This window comes from Melanerpes formicivorus, unplaced genomic scaffold (assembly GCF_026170545.1).
Source record: "Melanerpes formicivorus ecotype bairdi unplaced genomic scaffold, bMelFor1.0.p_v2 SCAF_60, whole genome shotgun sequence".
Lineage (NCBI taxonomy): Eukaryota > Metazoa > Chordata > Aves > Piciformes > Picidae > Melanerpes > Melanerpes formicivorus.
This window is the reverse complement of record NW_027142412.1, coordinates 3,408,283-3,428,152: the sequence shown is the minus strand read 5'-3', so window position 1 is coordinate 3,428,152 and position 19,870 is coordinate 3,408,283. Positions and strand designations below refer to the sequence as shown.

Here is a 19,870-nt window from a genome sequence, read left to right as displayed (position 1 = left end):
GTGCCTGGCACTGCCCCTCTCACTCTGATCTACAGCAATGATCAGAGACCCTCAGACATCCCTTCACGATTCTCTGGATCTGCATCGGGCTCCACAGGCACCTTAACCCTGGCTGGGGTGCAAGCCAAGGCTGAAGCTCTGTGTTACTGGGGGAGCAAAGCTGGCAGCAGTGCTCATCTCATGGAGCCCCAGGCAGAGCCCACGAGTGTCAGGGAAGTTGCTTTTCTTTCCTCCTTCCTCTCAGACAGGCAGGGTCCTCTCTGCCTTTCCCCTCCCAGGGCCTTTCCCCTCTCTGGCTCCAAGTCTGGCACCACAGGCACCTTAACCATCACTGGGGTGCAGGCTGAGGATGAGGCTGTCTATTACTGTGCTGGCTGGGACAGCAGTGGCAGTGGTAGCTATGGTGTCTGGTCACAAATAGTAGTAGGAAGTGAGAGACAGACTGAAAAATGAGAGGAAGGTTTTCAGTCCTTGTTGCTGGGAACCATTGCTCCTTTCCCTACAAAGTTCAGGCTGTGCCCTTGTCTGCCAGAGCTGCTCCAGAGCTGCCTCTCTGCTGCAATGTGCTCCTAGGGCTCTGGCTGACCCCCATCTTCTCCCCTCTCTCCTTTCCCTCTCCAGGTTCCCTGGTCCAGGCAGCTCTGACTCAGCCACCCTCGGTGTCAGCAAAGCCAGGAGAAACCGTCCAGATCTCCTGCTCGGGGAGCAGCTATGCTGTTGGCTGGTACCAGCAGAAGGTGCCTGGCACTGCCCCTCTCACTGTGATCTATGCTAATACCAACAGACCCTCAGACATCCCTTCACGATTCTCTGGCTCCAAGTCTGGCACCACAGGCACCTTAACCATCACTGGGGTGCAGGCTGAGGACGAGGCTGTCTATTACTGTGGTGGCTACGACAGCAGCAGTGGTAGCTATGGTGTCTGCAGGCACTGAGGAGGAGGAAGTGTGACACTGACTGCAACATCAGAGGCAGACTTCCAGACATTCTCTCTCCTGGACAGAGTCATGGCCATGGAGCTGAGGCAGGTTTGTGTCCCTCTGCACAACCATGCCTGTGAAGATGTCTTTCATGCCCCAGAGACCTGGAGGTGGCCTTGAGGCACGGAGCCATTGTTGCTGTCCCTACAAAGTTCAGGCTGTGCCCTTCTCTGCCAGAGCTGCTCCAGAGCTGCCTCTCTGCTGCAATGTGCTCCTGGGGCTCTGACCCCCATCATCTCCCCTCTCTCCTCTCCCTCTCCAGGTTCCCTGGTCCAGGCAGCTCTGACTCAGCCACCCTCAGTGTCAGCAAAGCCAGGAGAAACCATCCAGATCTCCTGCTCTGGAGGCAATGGCAACTATGGCTGGCACCAGCAGAAGGTGCCTGGCACTGCCCCTCTCACTCTGATCTACTGGGATGCCCAGAGACCCTCAGGCATCCCTTCACGATTCTCTGGATCTGCATCTGGCTCCACAGGCACCTTAACCATCACTGGGGTGCAGGCTGAGGACGAGGCTGTCTATTACTGTGGTGCCAGGGATGGCAGCTGCATTGGTGGCACAGAGCAATGGGGAAGTGATACCAAAACCTCCTGCCCTCACAGGGGCCCCTTGGGAGTCTCTGTTCTCTCTGCTATATGGCAGGGCTGGTGCCCACTGTGGGCCTGCCCTTGCTGCCCTGTACTGCCAGTGGCTGTGCCTGATGCCCTGATTCAGACTCCCCTTAGAGCCCCAGGCCTTGGGAACCTTCCAGCCTCCATGGCCACAATACCCTTTGCTGGTGCCCAAGCCAAGGCAGAGTCTGCCTCTTACTGGGACAAAAGTGCTGAGGACAGTCACAGTGTCCTTCCCCCCCCTTCACTGGGGGGTGGGACACAAACTCACTGTCACCCCAGGTCCCCTTGGATGCTGGGAAAAGCCCCAGAAGCAGTGGGGAGCAAAGTGCTTATGTGCTTTCTCTCATCTCATGGCTTGCTCTAAGCCTGGCTGCCACAGCAGGCTGCCCACAGCCCACCAGGAGGGTTTTGAGTACGTCCAGGGATGGAGACTGCAGAGCTCTCTGGGCAGTGCCTGGCTGTGTCTGACCATCCCTGCAGCAGGGAAAAGGATTTCCTGTGCTTCAGCCTGGGCCCTTTGGCTCTTGTGCTCCCAGGAGATAGCTCAGAGGGGAGCCTGGCTCTTTCTTCACTCCTGCCCCCAGAAGCCAGCTACAATGTGGATAAGATGCCCCTGAGCCTCCCTAGCTTGGCTGCAGCCATCAATTCCTCATCCTCCTTTCACCCCTCTGTCCCCATGCATGGGGTGCCCAGAGCTGGCACAGTGCTGGCATCCCATGCCCATCACTGGAGCTGTGAGAGCTGCCTGTCCCTCTGTGACCCTCTTGGCTCCAGCAGCTGTGCCCTCCTGCACCCTTTGGCTCTGGAGCTGCTTGGCCTAGGCTGGGGACAGGGGTCCCTGCTGAAGAGCTGGGGGCTCTGAGCTCAGCTGTGTCTCAGCTGCAGCATCTGGGGTGTTTGGGCTGGGCAAGGAGCATGGAGAGAGGTGAGGAGAGACACATGGACAGGATCTGGCCCTGGGGGTGAGGGGTCACATTTGCTTAGAGGGGATTTGAGGTCCTTGGCACAGCCCCATGGCAATATGGCTGTGTTGGCACCACACCAGGGCCCAGGGCCCTCTCCTCCTTCCAGTGCTCACCCATGGATCAGTTGCCCTGCACAGACTTGATGAACTTGGCTGGGACTTCTGGGAGCAGGGTACTTGTCCCTCTGCCCAGGGAGGGCTGTGCTGCTGGGGCTCTGGCTGACCCCCATCTTCTCCCCTCTCCCCTCTCCCTCTCCAGGTTCCCTGGTCCAGGCAGCTCTGACTCAGCCACCCTCGGTGTCAGCGACCCCAGGAGAAACCGTCCAGATCTCCTGCTCGGGGAGCAGCTATGGCTACTATGGCTGCTTCCAGCAGAGGGTGCCTGGCACTGCCCCTCTCACTCTGATCCATACCAAGCGCCCCCCAGTCTGGTTTTTCCTCTGGCACTACAGCCACGTTAACCATCGCAGCCTCAAGGCAGCCAAGGTGGCGGCAAGGGGCTGCCCAGCACCCTGCCCCTGCCCCTGCCCAGCACCCTGCCCCTGCCCAGCACCCTGCCCCTGCCCCTGCCCGCACCCTGCCCCTGCCCAGCACCCTGCCCCTGCCTGCACCCTGCCCCTGCCCAGCACCCTGCCCCTGCCCCTGCCCACACCCTGCCCCTGCCCCTGCCCAGCACCCTGCCCCTGCCCCTGCCCGCACCCTGCCCCTGCCCCTGCCCAGCACCCTGCCCCTGCCCCTGCCCGCACCCTGCCCCTGCCCCTGCCTGCACCCTGCCCCTGTCCGCACCCTGCCCCTGCCCCTGCCCCTGCCCGCACCCTGCCCCTGCCCCTGCCCGCACCCTGCCCCTGCCCCTGCCCAGCACCCTGCCCCTGCCCAGCACCCTGCCCCTGCCCCTGCCCAGCACCCTGCCTCTGCCCAGCACCCTGCCCCTGCCCCTGCCCAGCACCCTGCCCCTGCCCCTGCCCAGCACCCTGCCCCTGCCCAGCACCCTGCCCCTGCCCCTGCCCGCACCCTGCCCCTGCCCCTGCCCGCACCCTGCCCCTGCCCCTGCCCAGCACCCTGCCCCTGCCCAGCACCCTGCCCCTGCCCCTGCCCAGCACCCTGCCTCTGCCCAGCACCCTGCCCCTGCCCCTGCCTGCACCCTGCCCCTGCCCCTGCCCAGCACCCTGCCCCTGCCCAGCACCCTGCCCCTGCCCCTGCCCGCACCCTGCCCCTGCCCCTGCCCAGCACCCTGCCCCTGCCTGCACCCTGCCCCTGCCCCTGCCTGCACCCTGCCCCTGCCCCTGCCCAGCACCCTGCCCCTGCCTGCACCCTGCCTCTGCCCCTGCCCAGCACCCTGCCCCTGCCTGCACCCTGCCCCTGCCCCTGCCTGCACCCTGCCTCTGCCCCTGCCCAGCACCCTGCCCCTGCCCGCACCCTGCCCCTGCCCCTGCCCAGCACCCTGCCTCTGCCCCTGCCCAGCACCCTGCCCCTGCCCGCACCCTGCCCCTGCCCCTGCCCAGCACCCTGCCTCTGCCCCTGCCCAGCACCCTGCCCCTGCCCGCACCCTGCCCCTGCCTGCACCCTGCCCCTGCCCCTGCCCGCACCCTGCCCCTGCCTGCACCCTGCCCCTGCCCAGCACCCTGCCTCTGCCCCTGCCCAGCACCCTGCCCCTGCCCGCACCCTGCCCCTGCCTGCACCCTGCCCCTGCCCAGCACCCTGCCCCTGCCCCTGCCCAGCACCCTGCCCCTGCCCGCACCCTGCCCCTGCCCCCACCCTGCTGCAGGACTCTGGGACCGGAGCTGTCGCGGGGGACAAAGGGGCCAGCTGCTCCCTGCAGTGGGGGGCAGCTTGGTTTTGGCAGGGACCTTTCTTGCACCCCCATGTGTGCAATGGGGCAGGGGATAAGGGTCGTGGCAAGAGTGTGTAATAGAGCAAGGCTAAGAGCAGGAGCCTTGGCCCCGTGGGGGCTGCATTTGTGGTGTCAGGAGCTGCCACGTGGGCAGCCAGAGCCCAGGTGCCTTGTCCCTCAGCTCTGTGCCTGGGGCTGTGGTGGGGGCAGGGCTGGGGCCAGCAGGGCATGGCAGAACTGAACCAAGAAGCCTGAGGTCCCAGCACTGAGGGCTACCCTGTGTTCCCCAACAAGCACAGCTCCCAGCCCCACACTCCTCACCCGCTCCAGGTTAAGGTCCTGCATGCTCAGGGGCACAGATAAAGCTCAGCTGAGGAGCTTGCAGGGACAGAAACAGGACTTTGGCTCCTGCCTTTTCCCAGCCCTTTCCCTCGGGCAGGGCCCAGCTGGGCAGAGCTGGACCCCAAATCCACCAGAGGCAGCAGCCTGGCCAAGGGATTTTCATTCCATTCCTGGCTCTCCGTTTCTCTGCCCTGCACCCCTCACAAGGGGGAGGTTGGTGCTGTGGCTGTTGCCTGCCCTGCTCCGGCCTCCCCCTTGCCCCCAGCAGCCTGGCTCTCCTGCCCCCTCTCAGCACAGGCTGGGCACGGTGTGTGTTGGGTGTGGTTTGGGCACAGCGCTGGACGTGTGCCCACCCTGAGTGCAGTGACCAGGAGGGGCGGACACCGCCGCTCCCTGCGGCGTCGGGGCTGGGTGGGGAGCGGGAGGGAGGCGCGGAGGGCAGGATCCAGCCCTGACACTGGGGTCACATTTGCATGGAGGGGCTGTGCCCCACCCGGGCAGGGGCTTAAAAGGAAGGTGGGGTCAGTGAAAGAGCTCCATCGTGGTGGGGACACGGATCTGGTGGCGACCATGGCCTGGGCTCCTCTGCTCTTCGCGGTGCTCGTCCACACCTCAGGTGCCCTGGCCAGACCCGATGGACTTGGCTGGGACTTTGGGCAACAGGGGTCTCGTCTGTCTGCCTGGGGGGGGGAGGGCTGTGCTGCTGGGGCTCTGGCTGACCCTCATCTTCTCCCCTCTCTTCTCTCCCTCTCCAGGTTCCCTGGTCCAGGCAGCTCTGACTCAGCCACCCTCGGTGTCAGCGAAGCCAGGAGAAACCATCAGGATCTCCTGCTTGGGGAGCAGCAATGGCTACTATGGCTGGTACCAGCAGAAGGTGCCTGGCACTGCCCCTCTCACTGTGATCTATGCTAATACCAACAGACCCTCAGGCATCCCTTCACGATTCTCTGGCTCCAAGTCTGGCACCACAGGCACCTTAACCATCACTGGGGTGCAGGCTGAGGACGAGGCTGTCTATTTCTGTGCTGGCTATGACAGCAGCAGTAGTGCTGCACAGTGACATGGAGCAATGGGGAAGTGATACAAAATCTCCTGCCATCACAGGGCCCCTTAGGAGTCTCTGCTGTCCTTGGATGGTGGAGTTTGTGCCCCTCGTGGCCCTGTGCTGCAGGTGCTTGTGCCCAGTGTCCCAGCTCAGCTGTCTCTTAGGTCCCCTGGCCTGTGCCCATCCCTGGTTAGCTGGGCAGGGGTCATCTAGCCCCTGTGAACATGCTGCTCCCCATAGCCACCCCAGCCACTGCTAGTGCCTAAGCTGAGGCCAAGGCTCATGAGTGTGTGGAGTGCTGTGCTGGCTGGGACAGGAGTGCTCATCAAGGCTACTGCAGCCCCCAGCACTGAAGACCTGAGGCACTGTCCTGGTGCTGCTGGGACACAACCCCAGGGCAGCCTGCATGACCTGCAGGCCCTTAGCAGCTTCCAGTCAGCCAGGGCAGCTGACCTGTGCTGGCTGCAGGTGTGCTCCATGCCATGACCTTCATGCTCAGTGTGAGAGAGAGGGGAAGCTTGCTGAGGACAGGTGGACTCCTGCTTGTGTCCCTGGTCTTGTTTGGGCTCCTCCTGACTGTGGTGGGTTAGGATCAGTGTGGGTGTGTGTCCCCAACAATGTGAATGTAAATTTGCTCCCTGGGGTAAATTCTCCACACTCAGAATTTTGGAAGCAAAAAAACACCAAAATGAAACTGTATATACAACACCCCACCCCCCCACACCCCCCCCAAAAGAGGACTAACTGTAAGAGGATAGAAAGCACTGAACACAAATGAAATATGCTCACATAAACTCACAGTTTAACACCACCACAACACCCTCCTTGGACACACCTCAGCTTTCTCACCCCCTCTCTGGACACAAAAGGGCCCAGAGGGCTGTGTGTTACCTCCAGCCCCAGCTCTCCCTCTACCTGCAATTCCTTGTAGCCCAAAGAGAAGGTTAGGCAGGCTGCAGGCAAGGTCAGGTGCAGAGGCAGGGAGCAAGAAACAGCTCAGAAAAGAAGAGAAACAAGCTGCTGCTCAAAGCAGAAGGCATTCAGCAGGCCAAGGGAGTGAGGTAAGCTTACAGAATCATCAAATTATAGGATCAGAGGATTATAGAATCAGAGAATGGTCCAGGCCAGAAGGGAACTCCAAAGGTCATCCAGTCCAACCTCCCTGCAGCCTGCAGGGACATCCCCAGCTAGATCAGGCTTCTCCTCTGCAGACTAAGCAGCCCCAGGGCTCTCAGCCTCTCCTCCCAGGGCAGTGCTGCAGTCCCTCACTCATCCTGGGAGCCTCTGTTGGACTCCCTGCAGCAGATCCCTGTTCCACCTGGGGCAACAGCAGGTCTGTAGCTGCCTGTGCTTAGCTCATATCTGGGGCTAAACTACAGCAGTTGCTCTATCACCCAACGACCTCTCTCCAGCAGAAGAGGAGAACTGGAAGTACAGAAGGAGATCCATGTGTGGAAATGAGAACCAGCTTAATGGAAGAGCCCAATCTAGATCAATATCACCCAGCCCTCAGATAACTGCTTCTAAATATCTCTGAGGGCTGGGGGGCAGGAGGGAGGGGACAGGCTCTGCTCAGCTGCACCCTGCCATAGGCCAAGGGGCAAGGGATGGAGACTGCAGCCCAGGAGGTTGCAGCTCAGCAGGAGGAGGAACTTCTGCCCTGGGAGGCTGCCAGAGCCCTGGAGCAGGCTGCCCAGAGAGGTTGTGGAGTCTCCTGCTCTGGAGCCTCTCCAGCCCCATCTGGATGTGTTCTGTGTGCCCTGTGCTGGAGTCTCTGCTCCTGCTCTGCCAGGGGGGTTGGACTCAGTGATCTTCAGAGGTCTCTTCCAACTCCTGACATCCTGTGAGCCTGGTCCCTTCAGGTGCAACCTACAGCTCTTGCTGGGGAAAGCCCCAGAACAGTGGAGTGAGGTGCCTCTGGAGATTGTCTTGTTCTGCCAGCTGCTTGAAGCCTGGTTGGCTCCCTCAGGTTGCCCACAGTATGTCCAGGTGGGTTTTGAATATGGAGATGTCACAGCTCTGTGGGCAAGCCCTTGCTGTGATTGACTCTCCTTGCAGCAGAAAAAGGCTTTCTGTGTTCAGGGAGATTTGCCATGCTTCAGCTTGTGCCCGCTGACTCCTGTGCCACCAGTGGACATCTCGAAGAGCAGCCTGGCTCTTTCTTCTCTCCTGCCCCCAAGAGGTATTCATAACATTGATGAGACCCCTGAGTGTCCCTGGTTTGGGCTCAGCCATCCCACTTTGCACAGCCTCTGTCTGTAAAAACAATGCTCTGAGTCCTTCACCATCCCCAGAGCCCTTCGTGGGCCTCGCTCCCCTCTGTGCCCATCCATGCCTGGGGAGCCCAGAGCTGGCACAGTGGTGGGCTGTGTCTCTCCCTGGCTGCCAGCAATGCTCCTGCTAACACAGCCCATGGGCACTTTGCTGGCTCCTGTGTAGCTTGCTGTCCTGCTGGTCCCCTGGGGCCTTTTTTGCCAGGGGGCTGCCAGCTGCTCAGCCCCAGCGTGCCCTCCCAGGGGACAAGGGCACTGGGTGGCTGCAGCAGGAGAAGGGACTAGGGCAGCACTGCCAGGCCCCACATGCATCAGAGAAGGGCAGAAATGAGGCCATGGACGCCGAGAGTGAGGGAAGATGTGGAAAGTTTGTTGGGGGATGCTGAGGTTGGTGACATCCCACCCCCATCACTGGGGCGGTGAGCGATGCCTGCCCCACCAAGACTCCCTTGCATCCAGCAGCTGGGCTCTCCTGCACCCTTTGGCCCTGGAGCTGCTTGCCCGGGGACGAGAGGTCCCTGCTGGAGAGTCTGGGGCTCTGATCTGAGCTGTGTCTCCACTCCGTGTCCCAGGACAAGCCCCGCGGCAGCTGGGGGTGCTGGAGCGTTGGGCTGGGCGGGGAGCAGGGAAGGAGGTGGGCACAAGCACATGGGCAGGATCTGGCCACAGGCATGAGGGCTCAGATTTGCATGGAGGGGCCGTGCCCGGGGTGGGCAGGGGCTTAAAAGGGCATTGAGGTCCTCGGCACAGAACCATCCCTGTGGCCGTACGGATCTGGCGGCGCCGCACCATGGCCTGGGTCCCTCTCCTCCTTGCGGTTCTCGCCCACGGACCAGGTGCCCTGACCGGACTGGCTGAGCCCACCAGGGGCCTCTGGGCACAGGGGTCTCGCCCCTCTGCCCGGGGAGGGCTGTGCCCCTGGGGCTCTGGCTGACTCTGGTGTTCTCTTCTCTCCCTCTCCAGGTTCCCTGGTCCAGGCAGCTCTGACTCAGCCACCCTCGGTGTCAGCGAAGCCAGGAGAAACCGTCCAGATCTCCTGCTCAGGGCTTGGCAGCAGCAATGCTGTTGGCTGGTACCAGCAGAAGGTGCCTGGCACTGCCCCTCTCACTGTGATCTACTACAATACCAACAGACCCTCAGACATCCCTTCACGATTCTCTGGCTCCAAGTCTGGCACCACAGGCACCTTAACCATCACTGGGGTGCAGGCTGAGGACGAGGCTGTCTATTACTGTGGTGGCTACGATGGCAGCAGTTATATCACAGTGACCTGTGGCAATGGGGAAGTGATACAAAAACCTCCTGTCACCACAAAGGCATCTTAGAGGCTCTCTTGTCTCCTCGGTGTGCTGGGGCAGATGCCCTTGCTGCCCTGTGCCTGGTGTCCCAGCTCAGCCATCTCTTAGAGCCCCAGGTCTATGCTTGTCCCTGGTCATTTGTTGTGGTTATGGCCCCCAGCAGCTCCACACTGCAGGTCCAAGGCCATGCTGCTTTCCCCAGCTGGCACCCAGGGCCCTGCCAGGCTGCTCCCTGCCTGGAGAGAGGTCACAGCACCTGTGCTTAGTCTCCTTAGTGCCCCCCATCAGGAACAAGCACGCCCTCACCTGCCTCTACTCCTGCCAAGACCATGTGCCAGGCAAGCATTGAAGGGACAGCAAACAGCCTGGCTGTGTCCAGGCACAGCACCACTCCCCCATTTCCTCCTCCAAGGAGCTGGACTTTGGAAGTGAAGGTTTCTCACCTTTATTGTCCTCCCACAAAGTGGAACCAAAAGCCCACTGCAGTCTGAGAAATGGAACTGAAACCACTTGTCCACAGTAGATGGGCACTGGCTTAAGCTACAGGCCTGGCACAGACAACTTCAGTCAGCTTTTGGGCCAGTTTCAGCCTTTGCACCCATGTCTGACACCTACACAGGGGCAAACCAAACCCCTGAGACAGAAAGTGCTTCAAACCACAAAACCTTCGAAGCATCCTCTATTTGCTGGTGACTCAGGAGGTTCCCTGACCCTGCATCTCTCTATGAGCACTTGCACAAACCACAGCATTTGAGTATCTTGTGGTTCAGCTGAGGAGTTTGTACTACTACTGAAAGTCAGTGCTCCAAGAGCTTGTGTGCTCTGAGCTGGGCACCCTGTGGGGCTGGCACCATCCTGGGGAAATGCTTTACAAAGCAGCAGCCAAGCCTTGCCCAGAGATGTTGAGGTTAATCAGCCTCAGCTGAAACCAATCTTGGCTCATCCCTGCCTTGGCTATGCACCTGGAGGCATTCACACTCCTGCTTGCTTTTCTCTGCTAGTCCCAGCTCTTCCTCTTCACCAACAGGCTCTGATGCCTCCTCTCCATCCTCCTTTGCATGCCCTGGCCCTTGGCAGATGTTCCTGCTCCAAGGGGCTGTGAAGGCAGGGGCTAGTAGTAGGGCTCTGCCAGGAGCAGGAAGTTGAGTTGCTGGCTGGGGAGGGAATATTGCTGGAATGGTGCTTGGAGCAAACCTGCAGGTCTCTGCAGTCTCCCTAGCTCCTCTGCAAGAAAACTGTCTGGCATGCCCATGCTGGCAGGCTTCATTGGCTGTGTGGGGCTCAGAACTCCCCCACACTGGCACCAACCTCACACCAGTGCCTGTTCCATTGCCAAGAGGCCAGGTGTGAGGCAGGGAAGTGCTCATTTCCTCCAGTGGCCAGAGCCACTCAAGAGCATCCCACAGCCACCTGCATGGCAGCAATGCAGGTCCAGGCGAGGTGCTGCCTGTCATGCCCTAGGGGCATGCAAAGCCTCCACCAGTCCTTCCTCCCCTGGGATTAACATCCCCGCATCACAGGCTGGTTTGTGGGCTTGTAAGGAGCCCAAGGCACAGAGTCCTGGGTAGCAGTGTGTCCCTGGAGCAGCCAGTGGTGCAGCCATGGCTCTGGAGAGCCCAGCCAACAAGGACCATGCAGATGGTAGGGCTAAGGACATCCATTTTGCTGTGACCCCTGCAGCAAGGACGTGCTGGAGTCATCCCCACGTGGCTGTCCTAGTGCTCCTGCCTTGTCATATCCACTGAGACATGTCCAGCACCCTGCTTCCAGCTTGCTGTGTCCATCAAGGCACCTCCATCCCATCATCCTCAAGCCTACTGAGTCCATGGGGGCACCTCCACCCCATCACCTCCATTCTGCTGTGTCTCTTCAGACTCCTCCATCCTATCATCTTCAAGCCTGCTGAGTCCATTGGCTCACTCCCACCCCACCACCTCCATTCTGCTGTGTCTGCTCGAGCACCTCCATCCCATCCCACCACCTCCATCCTGCCATACGCATTGGAGCATTTCAATCTCATCACCTCCATCCTGCTGCAGCCACCAAGGCATCTCCATCCCATCACCACCGTCCTGTCACACCCATGGGACCCAGGACTGTTCCTGCCACGAGCCAGGAGGTTTTTGTATGGCTCTGTATCACTGTGTGGTGTATTCGGGGCCGGGACCCTGCTGAGCGTCACGGGTGAGTCGCCGACTTCTTCTCGGTCTTTCCTTCCCCACCACCAGACTGTGACTTTTGGGGGACTTTCCGTGATTTTGGGGGGTTTCCCCCCCGGACTCGTCCTTGGGCTGGGCTCTGACGCCAGTTTGGAGCCGGACACCGAGCGCAGGGCTGTGGGCTGTGACTTGTCCCTGCGGAGTCAGAGGACTCTGTCAGGCACCACAGAAGACTTGGGGGGTGGCAGGGGGAGAGGGTGTTTTATCAACTGAAGGGTCTTCAAATTTGGCCAGAAAATGTGCCTGAGGTCTCAGAAAGCCTGTTTGAGAGACCTGGGGCTAGGTCTCTAAGAAAGCCAATTTTTTTGTCTTGGTTAAGGGAATTAGTCAGTCTAAGGTCCGAGCCCTCAAGTCTCAGTCCTGAGGACTGTCAGTGAGGAGCGAGGACTTCTCTGGGGGTTGGCTGTGGGTCCTGGGTTGTGAGTGGGCTGAAGTCACCTCCAGCTGTGTCTTGGGATGTGCACATTCCTGGCATCTCCCAAGAAATGTTCCCAGGAGTGTCTTAGAGAGGTGGTTGCCCAGGTAAGCCACATCAAACCCAGAGGACACTGTGGCGAAAACTCTGCTGGGAGCAGTTTCTGCCTTCTGTAAAGGAATTTGGCCAAAAAAATGCCAACTGGAGGCAAATTTGCAGGGGCAGAAGATAGAGGGGGGGTGGAAATTAAAATGGGGTTTGACAGTTTCCTCAAGGAGAAAGATTTTTAAAGGCAAGAGGCCTGTAGAAAAGGGCCTGGATTACAAATAAGAGATCGAGGTAGAGATGGAGATAGAGAGGTAGAGAGAAGGAGATAGAGATGGAGACAGAGATGAGACAGAGAAGAGAGAGAGGAGAGAGATAGAGAGAAGAGAGAGAGGACAGAGATAGAGAGAAGAGAGAGAGAGAAGAGAGAGATAGAGAAGAGAGAGAGATAGAGAGGATGGAGAGAAAAGAGATGGAGATAGAGATGAGAGAGAGAGAGAGAGATAAGAGAGATGGAGAGAGAGATGAGAGAGACAGAGATAGAGGCAATAGAGACGTTGCACATTTGAGGAGGCAGCAGAACCACCTCAGAAAGCCCAGAGATGTTTTCTCTGCCTTCCCTCAGGTTAAGTCTTAGTTATACTTTTTTCCCTTGAGACAAGCCTGCAAGTGTTTGAAAGCAGAACTGGGCAGAGAGCAGGGCGGGGGTTGGCTCTGAAATGTTGGTGTTTAGAAGAAAAATAACTTTGCCAAAGGAAAGAAATGGGCTTAAGGTAACTTTATTGAGGGGGAGGGGGGAGGATTATATGTATATTTAACCCAAAAAGGGTTTTTTTTGGGGGGTTCTATAGATACAAAAATACTTGAAAATATTTTTATCTATAAATATATACCCCAAAAAAATTATATAGATACCATTATATAGATACCATTTTAATATATATAAATATATATAAAATATAATATATAAATATATTAAATATATATTAAATATATATAAAATATATATAAAATATATATTATATATAAAATATATATTAAATATATAAAATACATATAAAATATATATAAAATATATATAATGTATAAAATATATAATATAAAAATACAGATATAAAATATATATAAAATATACAGCCAATTATATGTATAATTATATATATAAATATAGATAATTTTCTCTATAATGATATATAAAATGATATATAAATATCTATAAATAGTGTATCTATAAATAGGAAAACTAGAAAAGGCAGTTTAGCTAGAAATAGAAAAAAAAATCTAAAAGATAGCTGATCTCTGAATTAAAAAGATAAAAGAAAGCTTATCTGTAAATTAAAAATAGAAAGGGCAGTTCACCTGTAAATTAAAACCATAAAAGAGAGTTTTATCAGGGCAGCCTGCTGCAGTGTGAGGAGTCCCTGCCCACGGCACGGGGGTTGGAACTGGCTGAGCCTTGAGGTCCCTTCCAGCCCTGACAATTTTATGATCTATCTATAAATAGGGGAAAAAAATATGAAATCGAGTTTATCTATAAATTCAAAATACAAAAGTTAGTCTGTCTATAAATGCAGACCTAGGAAATATACGTGACATATCAATAGGGAAGCCACCTCTGGTGTCTTTTCCCTGTGAATTAAAGACAGAAAAGACATTTGTCTATCAATCAAAAAATAGAAAATGCATTTATCTGTAAATAAAAAAATAGGAAATACATCTATCCATAAATTAAAAAAAAAATAGGAAAGATAATTTATCTGTACATGGGGAAAATATAAAATCTATTTTCTCTTCAAATTAAAAGTATGAAATACCTTCATAGTATCATAAATTAAAAATACAAAGGATAGTTTATCTATAAAGAGGAAAGCCATAAAATATATTGTGTCTATAAATGAAGCTGGACAACACATTTCTCTGTAAATGGGAATACAAAAGAGAGTTTGTCTCTAAATGAGGAAAGCTAGCTCATCTAAAAATGCACAAATAGATAAAAGATATTTAACCTGTGGATAGGAAAATATAAAAGATAGTTTAGCTCTAAATAAAAAAAGCTAGTTCATCTAAAAATATACAAATAGATAAAAGACATTTGATCTATAAATATGAAAATACAAAAGATAGTTTATCTCTAAATAAAAAAATATAGTTCATCTAAAAATATAAAAAGCTATAAAAGATATATTAATCTAGAAATAGGAAAAGATAAAAGATCCTTTGTCCATAAATTAAACAAAGATAGTCCAGCTAAAAATATAAGGCCATATAAAAGACATTTTATCTGTAAATAGAAAAAGAGAAAAGCTAGTTTGTCTGTAAATTAAAAGAGATAGTTCAGCTAAAAATATATAAAAGATATTTCATCTATAAATATATAAAAGATATTTTATCTATAAATATATAGAAGATATTTCATCTATAAATATATAGAAGATATTTTATCTAAAAATATATAAAATATATTTTATCTATAAATATATAAAAGATACTTCATCTATAAATATATAAAAGATATTTTATCTATAAATATATAAAAGATATTTTATCTATAAATATATAGAAGATATTTCATCTATAAATATATAGAAGATATTTTATCTAAAAATATATAAAAGATATTTCATCTAAAAATATATAACAGATATTTTATCGATAAATATATAGAAGATATTTAATCTATAAATATATAAAAGATATTTTATCTATAAATATATAAATATAAAAAAGATATTTAATCTATAAATATATAAAAGATATTTTATCTATAAATAGATAAAATATATTTCATCTATAAATATATAAAAGATATTTAATCTATAAATATATAAAAGATATTTTATCTAGAAATACATAGAAGGTATTTCATCTAGAAATAAGAAGGATAGTTCATCTACAAATATGACCATATATAAAATGCATTTTATCTCTAAAGAGAAAAATACAAAGGATAGTTTATCTAGACATAAAAAAGCTCATCTAAAAATGTATAAAATATGTTTATCTATGAACATAAAAAACATAACATGCAATTTATCTGTTGATAGGGAAAATATAAAGGGTAGTTGATGTAAACCGTAGGTAAGAGAGATTTTCTGTCAAACACAGTCCCTGTGTAATGCAGAACACAGAATATCGCTGGCCACAGGGGCAGGTGTGTTTGTATAAACCCCCCCAGAGCACAGAGGCTTTGCTGTAGCAAGGTACCCCGCACGTATGGGTAGGACCTTGTGTATGTTATGTAGGTGATCTCCCACAGACATCTGTGTGGTGCTTATTGGCCGTCTGTAGGGCTATCTGGAACGGACACTGGGGGCATGAACATGCACAGACACCATTTATACTGGAGATGTCTGTATATATTGAGACATGGTTTTCATAGATAGATTTATTTATATCTGTTATATATGTATTATATATATATAAACAATAGATATACATATGTGTGTATGTGTATAATATATATACATATAGATGTGTGTACATATACATATGTGTGTGTGTATATATACCTATATATACACATATCCACACATATCTATACACACATATATGTGACACCCGCACTGCTCTCTTCCCTTGCAGGTCAGCCCTCAGCCGCCCCCAGGGTCAACCTCTTCCCGCCGTCCACCGAGGAGCTCTCGAACCAGGACAGGGCCACCCTGGTGTGCCTGATTGGAGACTTCTACCCCGGCTCGGTGCAGGTGACCTGGCTGGCTGATGGCCAACCGCTCACCAGCGGTGTGGAGACCAGCGTGGCGCAGCGGCAGAGCAACAGCCAGTACATGGCCAGCAGCTACCTGTCCCTGAGCTACTCAGAGTGGCACAGCCATGAGACCTACAGCTGCAAGGTCACACACGAGGCTGGCGACGTGGAGAAGAGTGTGAGCAGATCCCAGTGCACCTAAGCCCGCGGGGATCTCTCTTGCCCGGCAGCCCCCTGCCGGCCCCCTCCCTCTTCCCTGATGCTGGGAGCAGCATCTCACCACCACCACCGATGTCCCTTCCCTCATCCCTCTCTTCCCTTCTCCTGCCTCCCCACCCAGAGTATCACACAAATAAAGACTGACACTGAACCAGTGCTGCCTCAGCATCCCTGTCTCTGTGTCCTTCCTAAGCGCCGGCCAGCATCGCCCTGGTGGCACCAGGATGAGGGAGGGTGAGGTGGAAGCACACACACACATTGCTGGGGCTCCTTGGGACTCTCTGGGGCTGCTTAGTCTGCAGAGGAGAAGCCTGAGAGGGGATCTAAGGAATGCTTCTGAATCTCTGAGGGCTGGGGGGCAGGAGGGAGGGGACAGGCTCTGCTCAGCTGCACCCTGCCATAGGCCAAGGGGCAAGGGATGGAGACTGCAGCCCAGGAGGTTGCAGCTCAGCAGGAGGAGGAACTTCTGCCCTGGGAGGCTGCCAGAGCCCTGGAGCAGGCTGCCCAGAGAGGTTGTGGAGTCTCCTGCTCTGGAGCCTCTCCAGCCCCATCTGGATGTGTTCTGTGTGCCCTGTGCTGGAGTCTCTGCTCCTGCTCTGCCAGGGCGCTTGGACTCAATGGTCTTTGGAGGTCCCTTCCAACCCCTGACATCCTGGTATCCTGCAATCTTTGGGGACTCTCATGAACCCCCCAGGCACCACCAAAGCCAGAGGAGGAGCACCCAGGAGCAGCAGCCTGGTCTGAATCCCCATGACAACAGCAAGCGCATGGCCCTGGCTGCGCCATCCTCATCCTTTGTACGCTGGCCTCTGTTTGCCAGGTTCCTTGCAGGGACACATGGCTTGTGGTGGGGCCATGGCCAGCCAGGTCCCTTTGCTGGCCAGACCTGGTTCTGTCCCTGCTTTCTCAGCCAGCACCATGCCCCCTGGGTTAGGGGTGCAGTGCAGTCACCAGTCATCCACACGCAGCCGTCTGTCCCTTGCACACTGTGCCATGGCACAGGGGAGGGGGATGGGAGCACCCAGCCATGCTGTGTGCACTTCTTGGGGAGATGCCCTCTCACCAGCCTTCTGCTAAAGAGGGCACAGCCCCACCACATCCCCCTCCCTGAGCTATGACAGTGCCAGTGGGGTGCCTGTGCCCCACCAGGCTGTGGGTTGCCACATGTCTCTACAGACACCTTCTTAGGGACACAGCATCACAGAGCCATGGAACAGTTTGGGTTGGAGGGGACCTTTGAAGATCATCTGGTTCAATTCCCCTGCAGTCAGCAGGGACATAGAATCACAGTCATAGAACCACAGAGTGATAGAATCACAGAAGCCTAGCATCACAGAAGCAGCCAGGTTGGAAACTGCCTCAGAGATCATCGAGTCCAACCTGTGACCTAATCCCTAACACCTCCTGACAACTAAACCATGGCTCCAAGTGCCACATCCAAGCCTTTCATGAACAGTTCCAGGGATGGGGACTCCACCACCTCCCTGGGCAGCACATTCTAGAGCTGGGTGCTCAGAGCCCCCTGGAGCCTGACCTGCAATGTCTCCAGGGATGGGATACCTACCACCCCTCTGGGCAACCTGGGCCAGTGTTGGGCAACCTGGGCCAGTGTTTGGCCACCCTCACTGTCAAAAGCTTTCTTCCTTCTGCCTAGTCTGAATCTCCTATCTTTCAATTTAAAGCCATCAGCCCTTGTCCTGCCACAACAGGCCCTGCTGAAGAGTCTGGCCCCATCTTTCTGGGGGTTCCCTTTATGTACAGGAAGGCTGCAATAAGGTATCCCCAAAGCCTTCTCTTCTCCAGGCTAAACAGCCCCAGCTCTCTCAGCCTGGCTTCAGAGCAGAGGTGCTCCAACGCTCTGTAATGTTCATGGCCTCCTCTGGACCTGCTCTAACAGGTCCATGTCTTGTGCTGAGGGCTCCAGAGCTGGACACAGTACTCCAGGTGTACTCCACAGTACACCAGAGCAGAGGGGCAGAATCGTCTCTCTTGACCTGCTGGCCATGCTGCTTTGGGTGCAGCCCAAGGCTGACCTCCTGGGCTGTGAGTGCCTGCTGCTGGCTCATGCCCAGCTTTTCATCCACCAGTGCTCTCAAGCTCTTCTCTGCAGGGCTGCTCTCAATCCCTTAGCCTCCCATCTTGTATTGAGTCTGGACCACAGGAGGCAGGACCAGACCCCTGAGAGCACAGCCAAGGGGAATGACATCCTCAGCCCCACTCAGAGCAATGCCTGAGCCCACCCCAGGGACCTGGACCTCCATGACCACCATGGCTCACTCCTCCCTGCCTCCTGTTCACAATCAGCTGCCCTGGGAACGCCAGGGAGCAGTCAACACTTCCTCTATGGGATGGGCACTCCCCACGTTGTCCTTGCTTGGGACAAAGCTCCCAGCAGCCAGCAAGGAGAAAGCACTGCTCTGAGCAGGGCTGCCAGCTGTGTGCCAGCCTTGTGGCCCAGGAGAGCAGCTACCTGGGTCTCTGCCAGCCAAGCATGCCCCAAGGACTCAGACCTGCTGCCAGGAAGGATTCTCACTTTTTTCCTCCACTGGGAACTCAAACCTCAGTAATTATTGATTCCAGTAGCTGGCAAACCACATCCTTGGGCAGTGGTTGTGAATGATGGGGTAGCCCCTGAGCTCCTACCCCAGCCTTGCTGACAGGTTCTACCCTGCTAGATGCCACGTTGGAGGAGGTGGCTGGTGGGAAAGGAGTGGAAGAGAAATGCTTTCCACAGATCCCACAGGTAAAGCCTGTGTCACAGGACACTGGAGTGAGCTTTTCACAGGTTCAGGTTGGGACAGGTCCTGCTGGGCCATAAGCTGGGGCAGGGCAATCGCAAGCACCAGTATGGGCTGGGCAGGGACTGGCTTGTGAGCAGCCCTGAAGAAAATGACCTGGGTGTGCTGGGGGATGAGAAGCTCAGCAGGAGCCAGCAGTGAGCACTTGTAGCCCAGAGAGCCAAGCAGAGCCTGGGCTGCAGCAGCAGCAGTGTGGCCAGCAGGGCAGGGAGGGGATTCTGCCCCTCTGCTCCACTCTGCTGAGACCACAGCTGGAGCTCTGGGGCCAGCTCTGGAGCCTCTGTGCCAGGAAGGATCTGGAGGTGCTGGAAGGTGTCCAGAGCAGGGCCAGGAGGAGGAGCAGAGGGCTGGAGCTGCTCTGCTGTGAGGACAGCCTGAGGGAGTTGGGGTTGTGCAGGCTGGAGAGGAGAAGGCTCCCAGGAGACCTTCTGGTGGCCTTCCAGGATCTGCAGGGGGCTGCAGGAAAGCTGGGGAGGGACTGCTGAGAGTGTCAGGGAGGGATAGGGCTGGGGGGGATGGAGCAGAACTAGAAGTGGGGAGATTCAGAGTGGATGTTAAGAAGTTGTTCCCCAGGAGGGTGGTGAGAGCCTGGCCCAGGCTGCCCAGGAAGGTGGTGGAAGCCTCCTGCCTGGAGGTGTTTGCAGCCAGGCTGGAGGTGGCTGTGAGCAACCTGCTGTGGTGTGAGGTGTCCCTGCCCATGGCAGGGGGCTGGAGCTGGCTGAGCCTTGAGCTCCCTTCCAGCCCTGACAATCCTATGGTTCTAAGCAGGGCCCTATCCAGCTCCCAGAGAGGAGGGCAGAGATGCTCAGGAGGAAAAGGCCAATCCTGCTCCCACAGCTGCCCTTGGTGGGGTGCTGAGTGAACCCAAGACTTGTGCCTCTCCCCAGCTGCAGCTCTTGCTCCTCTGCCTCCTTTGCTGCACTTTTAAACAGTTTTTTGCTGTTGTTTTCCCAGCTTGGCATCAATTTTAAGATGGGGAAGAAGCTAATTTAGTAAATAAGATGCTTCAGAAGCCTTTATGCAGCCGCAGAGAGAAGCAGTGAGTCCCATGGCAGGGCTGGAGCTCGGTGAGAGCTGTGCCCTCAAGCTACAGCTCAAAGACCCTTGTCTTTGGGGCAGCAAAG

The 19,870-nt window shown here is 54.6% G+C and overlaps 1 protein-coding gene across 1 annotated transcript; it reads left to right on the top strand.

Annotated features, from left to right (window-relative positions):
- The first annotated feature begins 8,814 nt into the window (after window positions 1-8,814).
- Window positions 8,815-16,116, top strand: IGLL1 (immunoglobulin lambda like polypeptide 1). The gene is made up of 4 exons (XM_068161880.1): window positions 8,815-8,885; window positions 9,013-9,310; window positions 11,500-11,531; window positions 15,609-16,116. The coding sequence occupies exons 1-4, from the start codon at window positions 8,840-8,842 to the stop codon at window positions 15,929-15,931; spliced, it is 699 nt and encodes a 232-aa protein (XP_068017981.1). The 5' UTR covers window positions 8,815-8,839; the 3' UTR covers window positions 15,932-16,116.
- Window positions 16,117-19,870: the final 3,754 nt, after the last annotated feature.